General features: G+C 41.3%; 1 protein-coding gene across 10 annotated transcripts in view; it reads left to right on the top strand.

Annotated features, from left to right (window-relative positions):
• The window catches only part of PPFIA2 (PPFI scaffold protein A2), a 575,559-nt gene that overhangs the window by 410,386 nt on the left and 152,636 nt on the right, over nucleotides 1-12,537 (top strand). For all 10 annotated transcript variants that reach the window (XM_075344766.1, XM_075344764.1, XM_075344763.1 and 7 more), the window contains 2 exons: nucleotides 2,883-3,029; nucleotides 10,271-10,405. In XM_075344766.1, coding sequence (XP_075200881.1) covers nucleotides 2,883-3,029; nucleotides 10,271-10,405 — 282 coding nt within the window. The remainder of the gene's footprint in view (nucleotides 1-2,882; nucleotides 3,030-10,270; nucleotides 10,406-12,537) is intronic.

Below are 12,537 nucleotides of genomic sequence, written 5' to 3'. Positions count from 1 at the left end.
GGCCTGCAGAGCCCTATGTGGTGGGGCCTGCAGAGCCCTATGTGGTGAGGCCTGCAGAGCCCTATGTAGTGGGGCCTGCAGAGCCCTATGTGGTGGGGCCTGCAGAGCCCTATGTAGTGGGGCCTGCAGAGCCCTATGTGGTGAGGCCTGCAGAGCCCTATGTGGTGAGGCCTGCAGAGCCCTATGTGGTGAGGCCTGCAGAGCCCTATGTGGCGAGGCCTGCAGAGCCCTATGTGGCGGGGCCTGCAGAGCCCTATGTGGCGGGGCCTGCAGAGCCCTATGTGGTGGGGCCTGCAGAGCCCTATGTGGTGGGGCCTGCAGAGCCCTATGTGTGGGGCCTGCAGAGCCCTATGTGGTGGGGTGCAGAGCCCTATGTGGTGAGGTCTGCAGAGACATATGTGGTGGGGCCTGCAGAACCATATGTGGTGTAAGGTGCAGAACCCTATGTGGTGGGGTGCAGAGCCCTATGTGGGGCTGTTATTTCCAGTGTTGTAGTGATGAGAAGTTAGTGCTGGGGCAGAATACTTACAGCCAATGAGTGTGCAGAGGGCAGGGTTGGACAGTGAGGCTGGGCGGTGCCAGCTCTAACTGTGAAGTTTGGCACAGGAAAATGTCATGTTTGGTTGAGCCGCAGGTAAATAATCTGTCTACAGAGAATAAATTGATAATTCAAGAGGAACAAAAGTTACAAAAACAAAAAATAATGTAGGGATGTTTTATATAACAATACAGCACAAATTAGCTTAAAAAAATGTTTGCGTTTATGTTGGACAACTCCTTTAACAACAGAAAGTCTTTTACTGAAGAGGTAATTGAAGTTTCAAATACATAACAAATAAATGATATCAAACTGAATGGTATTCACAGATTACATTGAAACAGTTTTTACATGGCAGTGTTTTACATTTCTTCTTAATTAAGATCTTAAAATCATGCAAATCAATTTTAGGAAAATCCATCTTAACTACTTCTTCCAAAAGGCAAGACATAGACTTCTTTCTGTAAATCTTCCTCACTAATTTGGCACCTCACAATACACCACTGTCTAGCCTAGAGCAGTACTACCAGTAATTCGACTCCACCATTGTTCCCACTTATGCTCCAGTTTGGACCATATCCCAGCTTCCCAATGAGCTGTACTGCCTTCTTCTAGGATAATTCTTTGGCCACTCTTTCTGTATTCCTGCTCTGGTAGCATATGCATTCTGTCTGGCAGATGCTCACTGTGCTGTAACTACAGGGACTCTGGTGTTCTGGGGTCCACAGCCCCTTATATTGCTTAAGCCCCTTTTTGAGTTTTCCATTAATTGCTAACCCTTTCTCCTACCTCAAAACTCCTTCAGTTAGCATTTATTTTCACAGTACACTTAATCAGTGCAGCAACTACGAAATGCATCAACATAAGACATTACATTTCTTATTACATCTTCAAGGGGTGCTGATCATTCTCATACAAGTAGACAGGTGGAATATAAGTGTTTAGCCTTTGAGTCATGAACTGTAATATTCCTAGTCACTCAGATTTTTACCATGCAGACATATTGGGAGTCTTAGGCCGTTCTCACTTGTGTGTATAACTCAGGCAAGTGCTATCCAATAGGTCCAGTGTTATACTATGGGCACTGCCCATCAGTGCTTATTTACTCATGCCAATTCGCATTGAGAAAAATAGCACAGCATGCCGTGAGTGGTGATGCAAATCAGACAGCACACACCCATTCAAGTCTATGGGTGTGTGGAAATCATCGGACTGCACTCAGATGACATGTGAGTGTAGTCAAATATAATACACCAACACAGATGGAGTAATATTTTTCTCCATGTTTTTCTCACCTGTGATATGATTGTCTCCTCCTAGAGAATCAGATCACGCTAAGCTGTCACTCTGATCATTCTCTGAGTTGCATTAGAGTGTCGTTTACATAACTGATCAGATTCTCTCGGCCTATGCAATGCTTTATAATGACTCTTCCCTCATAGCATGGTGAACCTGAAAGGAACTTGGTATCAGATTAATGCTGTAGAAATCATGGGCAGCATAAATAAGATATTGGCTCCACGATTGCGGCCAAAAATGTTTTCCTCTGAAACATTGAGACTTTGCCTCTCCCCACTCCAATTGTCTGATATGTCTCTTTATATGTACACACATAGTGAGAAACCTATAAGTAAAGCCTGCTTTACATGTTACGATTTCACATACGATATCTTATGCGATCGTAACCGCCCCCATCGTATGTGCGGCACGTTCAGTTGTGTTGAATGTGCCGCACAAACGATTAAACCCCGTCACACATACTTACCCGTCCATATGACCTCGATGTGGGTGGCAAACATCCACTTCCTGGAGTGGAAGGGACGTTCGGCGTCACATCGACGTCATGCGGCAGCTGGCCAATAGAAGCGGAGGGGCGGAGATGAGCGGGATGTAAACATCCCGCCCACCTCCTTCCTTCCTCATTGCCGGCGGGAGCCGCAGGACGCAGGTCAGATCTGTTCATCGTTCCCAGGGTGTCACACACTGCGATGTGTGCTGCCTCGGGTATGATGAACAACCTGACGTTCAATTCATGAGGAATGAACGACGTGCGTGCGATGAACGTTTTACCGTTCATTCGCAATCGCACGTAGCTGTTACACACTACAATGTACCTTACGATGCCGGATGTGCGTCACTTACGACGTGACCCCGCCGACACATTGTAACATACATTGCAGCGTGTAAAGCGGGCTTTATAGGGATCGACGCAGATAGAAGCCGGCCATGGACCACATCGAACTCATCAGCCAAAACGCATAAATATGTTTACTCTGAAACGTTGAAGTGTTTATATGCTTGGCCTACATTTATGAATATTACAATGTACTTCTGTGAATTTCAGGCTATGGCTCAGAAAGAAGATATGGAAGAACGAATCACAACACTTGAGAAGAGATATCTCAGTGCACAGAGGGAATCAACATCCATCCATGATATGAATGATAAGCTGGAAAATGAGCTGGCAAATAAAGAAGCTATTTTACGTCAGGTTCAGTATATTTTACAGCTTATTGTATGCATTTTGGTAACCCAGGAAATTCATCCAAATTTCCAGTTTTCTTGCATTTCATCTTAGCATGCATAGATTTATATAAAGCATACATTAACCCTACCCTACATATGACTTACCGATACATCATATGGCAGGTCCCATTTGATAATGCAGGCTCATATTTTTCAACTGAGGTCACATTTTTATCGTCAGATGATGGCTGTGTTAGGCCATCAATAAATAAAAAAAAATCAGAATATGTGCTTGAAAGGATTTGCCTACAGGACTTTACAATCCAAATCTTGACAAATGTTTTCTTCCTTTTTTTTTATTTCCCCTCATTTTATCTTCTTCTTAATGTGTTATGCGGGCGTCACACGGTACGATATATTGGCGATATGTCGTCGGGGTCACGTCGTTAGTGACGCACATCCGGCATCGTCAGAGATATCGTTCCGTGTGACACCTATGAACGAGCAGAAATACTCACCTTCTCGTTCATCGTTGACACGTCGTTCATTTTCATAATCTCGTTCCTCCTTCTGTGCTCCGGTTGTTCGTCACTCCCGTGGCAGCACACATCGCTCCGTGTGACACCCTGGGAGCGACGAACACAGCTTACCTGCGTCCCGCCGGCAATGAGGAAGAAGGAGGTGGGCGGGATGTTTGCGTCCCGCTCATCTCCGTCCCTCCGCTTCTTTTGGCCGTCTGCCGTGTAACTTCGCTGTGACGCTGAACGTCCCTCCCCCTTCAGGAAGAGGATGTGCGCCGCCCACAGCGACGTCGCCCGGGAGGTAAGTACGTGTGATGGGGGGGTTAATGACTTTGTGCGCCACGGGCAACTAATTGCCCGTGACGCACAAACGATGGGGGCGGGTGCGATCGCTTATGCGATCACACGATTTATCGTCCCGTGTGACGCCCGCATAAATCTCATCTTCATAAATGGGTTTGCCAGTTAGTGCTTTTATATAATTTTGCGGTTTAAAGCTTATGCTCTAGATGAGTTATTAAAACTTTTTTATACCTTGTTGCCTTAGAAAATGACAACACCTGCAAAAAAGCATAAAATGCACTGGACTTCCAAGCTTTTTTCTATTGACCTTGTAAGCAGTATTCTGAAGCTGGCAAGGATCTCTGAAGTGTGGAGGACAGCTTCAGCTCAGGGCTTACAAACTAGTTAGTTACAACATACACAACAGCGGTGGTTGGTATCCTAGGCAGCAAGCTGCAAACATAAAATAAATAAAGTGTTAATATCTAAACAACGACTGCAAACTTTAATAAGCAATTACCGTATTTTTCGGAATATATGACACACTTTTTTCCCCCCAAATGTTGGGGGAAAGTGAGGGATGCATCTTATAGTCTGAATGTAGGGCTTCGGGGAATGAAGGTGCTGCAGTGGCGCGGGTCATTGGGGGCACGAGCAGGCTGTAGCAGCACCTGTTGTGACCACGTGGGCTCGCTCATTTCATATGCAGGCCCATCATCCCGCCCATCATCTCTCAGCACTGAATCCGGCGCTGACAGGTGGGCGGGATGATGGGCAGGGGGTGCGCATATACTAAACAGCCAGCCCACATGAACACCCCTGGCAACTACAGCCTGCAGTGATCATGTGCTGCTGTATTCACTGCCCCCCCACGCATCTTCATCAGCGCGGGGGGGCAGTGAATCAGTATACTCACCGTCCACGATCCCTGCAGCATCACTCGTCCTCCTGTCTGCCGGCCGCGGCTTTGCGTGGAGACTAGAGGTGCACACAGCGATGACGTCATCGCTGTGCTCACATGTCCACACACAGCCGCGGCCTGCACAGAAAGGAGGACGAGCAATGCTACAGGGATCGTGACCGACTCCACTCAGGTCAGCGGCGCTGCTGCTGGCACAGACGGGAGGAGGAGCGATGCTGCGTGGAGCGAGGAAAGGTGTGTATGAACGTTTATTTTTTTTGTGTGCCACACACCAGGATGGGGTATATAGCAGGATGAGGCCATACACCAGGATGGGGTATATAGCAGGATGCAGCAATACACCAGGATGGGGTATATAGCAGGATACGGCCATATGCCAGGATGGGGAATATAGCAGGATGTGGCCATATGCCAGGATGGGGTATATAGTATGATGCGGCCATATACCAGGATAGGGATATATAGCAGGATGCGGCCATATGCCAGGATGGGGTATATAGCAGGATGGGAGCACATACCAGGATAGCGGTATATAGCAGGATGGGGGCTATACCAGGATGAGGGACATATATATATATATATACAAGGCAGGAGGATTATTACCAGGCTGGGGTACCTTAGTAGAGAATTTGGGGACATTACCCCCATAACAGTGTCAGCAGCAGATCCTTGCCCCATAACAGTGTGTCATTACCACATTTTTTGCTTAAAATGTTATTTTCCTATTTTCCTCCTCTAAATCCAGAGTGCGTCTTATGGTCCGGTGCGTCTTACAGTCCGAAAAATACGGTAATTAAAAAAGCACTGTCTGATACTATCCATATATGAAGATTGGAATACCATTTTAAATGCTTATATTTCTACTTTCTTCATTTTCTTTTTCTTTGTTTGCCTTTCAATTTTTGTTTTTTTTTGTTTGTCATGCTTTTTCTCTTTTTTTTCTGCCCTGTCTTCACTTTGTTTTTCTATCGTTCTTTTCAATTTTTGTATATTTTTATTCTTCATCTAATTCATTCAGCCCTTCTTCCATTGATTTGACTTCTTTCATTCCCTTGGGCCTGTCTCCTTACCTTTCTTTTTTATCATATTGTTCCTTCTCTAGTTCTTTTTTTCATTCTGTTTCTTCCATTCTAACTGTATTGAATTATCAGAAATTACTATAATACATATTTCTCAGTTCACTTATTAATTCACAGTTTTACGAGTGTACTTAGTACTTGTAGGTATCCATGTATCTGTCCTTTCTCAAATATCTAGTAAGGGTGTCTGACCATATAATACGTAGTATATGCCATTTAAACCAATTTTTCGCTCAATCTAGTACAGTGTCCTTATCTTCTGTTTGCTTTCTGCCATTGCAAATAAGTTTAGTGTATATAGTAATATTTTTGCTCATTATTTTAAATGATTTTTCTAAATAATAGTGCATTACCTTTGTTGTGCTCGCAATCGGAAAACTAAGTCCCAGGTGTGCGCAAACATCAATAACATTCAGAGTTTCTGATCTAGCATTCAGCTTATTAAAGCTTTTTTGTTTTCTTTGAAAGGACTATTTATGATTTGGGGGTTTTTTTTCACATAATTCATTTTTAATTCTTTAGAACTTCTTCCACATGAAAAGAAAGTGTATACAGTATAAATGCTAATTAACATTTTAATTCAGATGATGTTTCAGACATACTGCATGTTTTGGGTCATTCTAGTTTAATATAATTATTATTTAGATTTTGACTATTGGATGATCACACAGACCAACATTTTAGTTTAAAGGGGTTTTCTAATTCACAAGGTTTATTTTAACGTTAATTTTAATCAATAGATCTTGGAATAATAATAAGTTTCACAATTGGATGTTTAAAAAACTGTTCATGTCCTGCGATAATCTTGTATATGTGCCCCTGCTATATAGTGTGTAATAGCTGTGTCTAACCGTACAGGGACATGGTCTGATCATATCACATCTACCGGGCAGGGGAGGACGCAAAAGAGAGTATACAGACATTACAGCAGGGGATCATAAATGATTCATTTTGTGAGGTAAAACATTTCCCTGCCTGTTTTTTAAAAAAATGTTTTTCCTCAAAGAATTAATTATGTAATCCCATCCCATACCATCCCATGTATGTAGACTTTTTGCTTCCTCCCATGTTCAGGAGATATGGTATGATCAGACCATTTTCCTGTACGGTCAGACACATCCATTACAGAGTAAGTACCAGGGGCACATATACTGTATAAGATTATCTCAGCACAGGACATTTTTTTAAACACATCTAATTGTGGAACTTATTATTATTCAAAGATCGATTGATAAAATGAACATTGTTCATTAGAATACCACTTTAAGCCCTTCACCCCGAGCCTGGTTTTCCCCTTCCTTTAATTCCCACGAGTGTCATTTTATGAGATAATAACTCTGAAATGCTTCAACGGATCCCAGAGATTGTTTGTTTTTTGTGACATATGGTATTTCATGTTAGTGGTAAATTTAGGATGATATTTTTTGTGTGTGAAAATATCAAAAAATTGGTAAAATATTGAACATTTTGGAATTTTGAATTTTTATACCCTTAAACCAGAGAGTTATGTCACATAAAATAGTTTTATTTTGATTGGACAGCCCCTGATGTGCCTAAACTCCCCACAAGTGACCCCCTTTTGGAAAGTAGACCCCTCAAGTATATTATCTAAAAATGTTGAGAACACTTTATATCTCCAGGCACCTCACAGAATTTTATAACGTTCTGCCGTGAAAATAAAAAATCACATTTTTTCCACAAAAATGTTTTTAGCTCCAAACTTTTTAATTCCACAAAGGTAACAGAAAAATTGCATAGTATAATTTGGTGTGCAATTTCTCCTGAGTACGGTGATACCTCATACATGGTGGAAAACTACTATTTGGGCACACGACAGAGCTCGAAAGGGAAGGAGCGCCATTTGAGTTTTCAAAGTCAAAATTGGCTGAAATTGTTACAGACACCATGTCACGTTTGGAGAACCCCTAGTGTGCCTAAACAGTTAAAACCCCACACAAGTTACTCCATTTTGCAAACTAGACCCCTCAAGGAATTTATATAGTAACTTTCATAACTCCACAAGTTTTTCTTTTTGGTGTAGCAAATTTAATTTGAGGAGTACATACACACATATGTAGACACACACCTCAGTAACTTTATATAACCTTATTATTTATTTATGTTGCAAAGGTTATCATTAGTGATGGGCAAGCACTAAAATGCTCTGGTGCTTATTACTCCAGCCGAACAGGTCAGACACTCTAAAAGTGCTCAACTCAAATAACGAATATAATGGAAGTCAATGGTTGGCCAGTTCAGCTCTCCTCCCACATTCAGCCAGTCATATACAGAGCATTACCAGGGGATGGCAGGATTTTTTTCTTTTTTTTGGGGGGACACAGACTACATCCAAGAACCCATGATACTCTGCCAGGCACCGTGAGTCCTCGAGCATTTTAAAGCTCGATCGAGTATCAATCTGTAGCATGCACACTTGTCCATCACTAGTTATTAATTATGTACGAGTGTGCTTGCCAGTGCTTGATATTCGATCAAGCATCTGGGTGCTCGGGTACTTGCGCTGTCAGCCTGAGTATCATGGGTACTCGGATGTTTTGTCCGTGAAACAACAAACACAAAGTACAGGCTTGCTTCACTGCATGATGTGAGCAGGCACCTCAGTGAAAGCTACTTGCAGTCTCTAAATAGCTTTCGCTGGGGGTTAAAGTAACATTTTTGGATGGGATGTAGTGTGTCCAAAATGTAAACCCTGCCCTCCCTCTCCTGAAATGCTTTGTATATGGCTGGCTGTATGTCGGCGGAGAGTCAAACTGGCCAATCATTCCACTTCAATTATACTCGTCATTTGAGTTGAGCTCTTTCAGAGCGTCTGACTTGTGCGGCACGAGTAATGAGCTCCCAAGCATTTTACACTGTAGTGCTCTCCCATGACTAGCTATCATGACCCATAATTTGTCACAGAGGGTTGTCTCATTTATGAGAATTAACATAGTTTAACAAAACACAAGCCACTGAGCAATGTCAAGTTGTGTTGAATTACACATCTTTGTACTGTGATATCCCAGTGTTGTGTTATCTGAGTCAGGGCAACCTTTATTAAATCTGTAATATTGATCTTCAGTTATAGGTTGCGTTTAGTCTAATGCTGAATACACAGTTTGCTTGCTTCAGAGCTGAAATCTCCTAGCATTCAGAGAAATCTTTACACTAGAAAAGTAGATTAACATGAATTAGAAGTAACTGCCTCAATGCCATCATTTGTTAGGACTACAGTATATGTGAAAGTAGATTTTTACATATCCACCAGCAGAACTATGAATGCTGCTAGAGGTCTGTAATTCAAACTGTGACTGATGGCTAAGACTACAGGATCGGGCGGAGGATAACTGGTTTGCAAGTGCTGGAGGAGCAGGAGGTTGAAGGAAAAATCTTTTTTTTTGCCACTTTTTTATAGAACATTCCCAACTCTAGAAAGAATTTTGTAAAATTTAGTAAAATCCCAGAAAATCCACTTAGAAAGGTTTTCCAGCTTAAGGTCAAAATGACCCACAAGCTGGTAATGTTACTTATAGAATAAAGGGTACTTTACGCACTGCAATATCGGTACCGATATTGCTAGCGAGTGTACTCGCCCCCGTCGGTTGTGCGACACGGGCAAATCGCTACCCGTGGCACACAACATCGCTAACACCCGTCACTCGGACTTACCTGCCCAGCGATGTTGCTCTGGCCGGCGATCCGCCTCCTTTCTAAGGGGGCGGGTTGTACGGCGTCACAGCGACGTCACATGGCAGCCGTCCAATAGAAGTGGAGGGACGGAGATGAGCGGGACTTAACATCCCGCCCACCCTCTTCCTTCCTCATTGCTGGTGGACGCAGGTAAGGAGATGGTCCGCGTTCCTGCTGTGTCACACACAGCGATGTGTGCTGCCGCAGGAATAAGGAACAACATTGCTACGTACAAGACAACGATTTTTGGTGTTTGGACGACCTCTCCAAAACCAACGATTTTTGTCTCTTTTGCAATCTTTTAAGGTTGCTCGTATGTGTTACACGCTGCGATGTTGCTAAGAACGCCAGATGTGCGTCACAAACACCGTGACCCCGACGATAAATCGTTAGCGATATCATAGCGTGTAAAGCCCCTTTTAGCCTTACCCGTGGAGGTCCCTGCATCTCCATCACTAAACCTGGGTTGATTCTTTAAGTTGTATGTTGACTGCCATGAGCGGTGATGTCCTAAGTACAATGTGTGACTGCTGCAACCAATCACTGTATCCTTGGCTGCCATGCTGAGATAGACAGCAAAAGACCACTAAGCCCAGTGCCTGCAGTTCACAACTCAGCCTAATGATAGACAACCCCTTTAACTGCATATGTAAGGAAGTTATTTTGGTTAAACTCTCTAGGTATGCAATTTTTCAGGAAAGTAGAATTTTTACATATTGATTTGATTGATTATTTTTTTTAAACAAAAATGTTTCCTCTTTCTGAAGCGTAGATGGAAGAGAAAAACAGACAACTGCAAGAACGTTTGGAATTGGCTGAACAGAAACTACAGCAGACTATGAGAAAAGCAGAAACCTTGCCAGAAGTGGAAGCAGAGTTGGCTCAGAGAATATCAGCCCTCACTAAGGTACTAAACCCATAAAGTTCTGGTGAAGTAATTGTTTGTATTTGTACTGCCCTAATAGCACATTCTTAAGGTGGTGGGTTTTATGGGGGGTAAAGATTTAATTATGAAGATACTGGTTACCTATTCTAGATATTCCATTGACTGTAAGCTGCACTGAGCTTTTTTATTATTATTTTTTACAATAACTTGCTTGTTTTTACCTAATTTGCACATGGGATATATATGTTTTTTATTTTTATACTTTAATTTGAGTTGAGCATGGGAAATTTTGCAAAAACTATGTTTGAAATTGGAAGTAGTTTTACACTTGGAACCATGTTTAGCATAACAAGGTAAGCTCTAGAGTATAGCGAGTACCTAACTATTCGTACTCGCTATACTCATAACGAGTACTGTCTACTACTCGTGTATTCATTCCGAATAGCGTGTGCAATGCAAGTCAATGGAGAAAAACTTGCAAAGTAACGAGCAACCCGAATGCCACATACTCTTTGTGCGAGTAGTGAATAGTGCGGAATTCGGGTTGCTCATTACTTTGCGAGTTTTTCCCATTGACTTGTATCACACATGCTATTTGGAATGAATACAAGAGTATTAGACAGTACTCGTTAGAAGTATAGCGAGTACAAATAGTTAGGTACTCCCTCAACCCTAGTCAGCTCACTTTTACCCCCCCCTCCAAAAAAAAAACTACTACAATTTTGATCACCACTCAAAGAACATGAGCCAGAGTTCAAATAATAAAGACCAGCAAGAAGTCCACCAGTGGAAAGCATATAAACCTATAGAAACACTACACTGAAATTTTTAAACAAATTCAAACTTTATTGGAAAATACCAAAACAATCATGATATTCTTAAAAAAAAAAATATATTACAAGCCAAATACACAGCAGTAGACAATGACGTGTAAGGAAATACAGCCAGTCTGGGTAAGGCTGGTAACATTCAAAGTGTTATGGCTGACTATATAATATCAGAATTTTTTTCTTAAAATTTTAATAAGAATATCATGATTGTTTTGGTATTTTCCAATAAAGTTTGAATTTGTTTAAACATTCCAGTGTAGTGTTTCTATAGGTTTATACACGTTTAAACCCCTTTGCGCTCCTGTTTCCGACCCTGACACAGATCCCACTAGAACAACATGTAGCATAAATGAAAAACCATTGATTATCCATATAAAGTTCACAGAATCTGTTTCATTTGGACTACTCTCTTTTCACCCAAAGTTCAACCCTTATCAATGAAATTAGTGCCTATACTTATTACCACTAACTAAATGTCAAAAACCATTGATGATCCAGTGAAGGAAGGAAGTGCACCAGGTGTGAATAAAAAATTACATTTCATTCTTCTACTTTTTTAAAGTATCAAATACATGTGCAGCAGTCAGAAAAAAACCTCTAAAAACCCCCAAGGGTGTGTAGAACCAATCAACATGTTTCGGCTTCATTGTGATTAAGGCTTAAAGCTGGCCGAAACACGTTGATTGGTTCTACACATCCTTGGGGGGTTTTAGAGTTTTTTCTGGCCTGTAATTACTTATGGTCGTCTTCACTACCACTATACCTGTGATTTATCTTTATATTCATTGGGACTAACCAGTGGTTACATTGCCGATTATATACTAGATTATAAAATGTATTCATGTTTACTACTACTACCATTTTTCTCCAAAAATAAGATGAGTACTATATTCTTACATAAAAAATACAAAAGCATTTATTGATATAATTACAAACTGATGTCACAATATGTAATAAAATACATTTAGAGTTGGTACTTGTAAATCCAGAAAACACCTACATTGGAGATGTAAGTTCAATCAGTATTCAAAATATATATGGACACATACATCACATAGATTGTCAATTTATATGAAAATATTATAAAACCTGACACACAAAGGTCATATGTGTCTTAAATTGAATATAAAACATAAACTGTAAGGTTAATGACACTGTGTCCAATAAATAATAGCATATAAGAACAGGTTTATGTATTCAAATATAATCATGTCATTATCACACACAGTATGTACAAATGTAAATATATACACACTGCACATACAGTACATCAACTTGTCTACTGTTTAATTCCTCTACACTCCTGAAGTTAAAGGACCTTTG

Source organism: Anomaloglossus baeobatrachus, chromosome 4 (assembly GCF_048569485.1).
Source record: "Anomaloglossus baeobatrachus isolate aAnoBae1 chromosome 4, aAnoBae1.hap1, whole genome shotgun sequence".
NCBI classification, from domain to species: domain Eukaryota; kingdom Metazoa; phylum Chordata; class Amphibia; order Anura; family Aromobatidae; genus Anomaloglossus; species Anomaloglossus baeobatrachus.
Note: the sequence above shows the minus strand (reverse complement) of the source record. Positions and strands in the feature narration are given on the sequence as shown.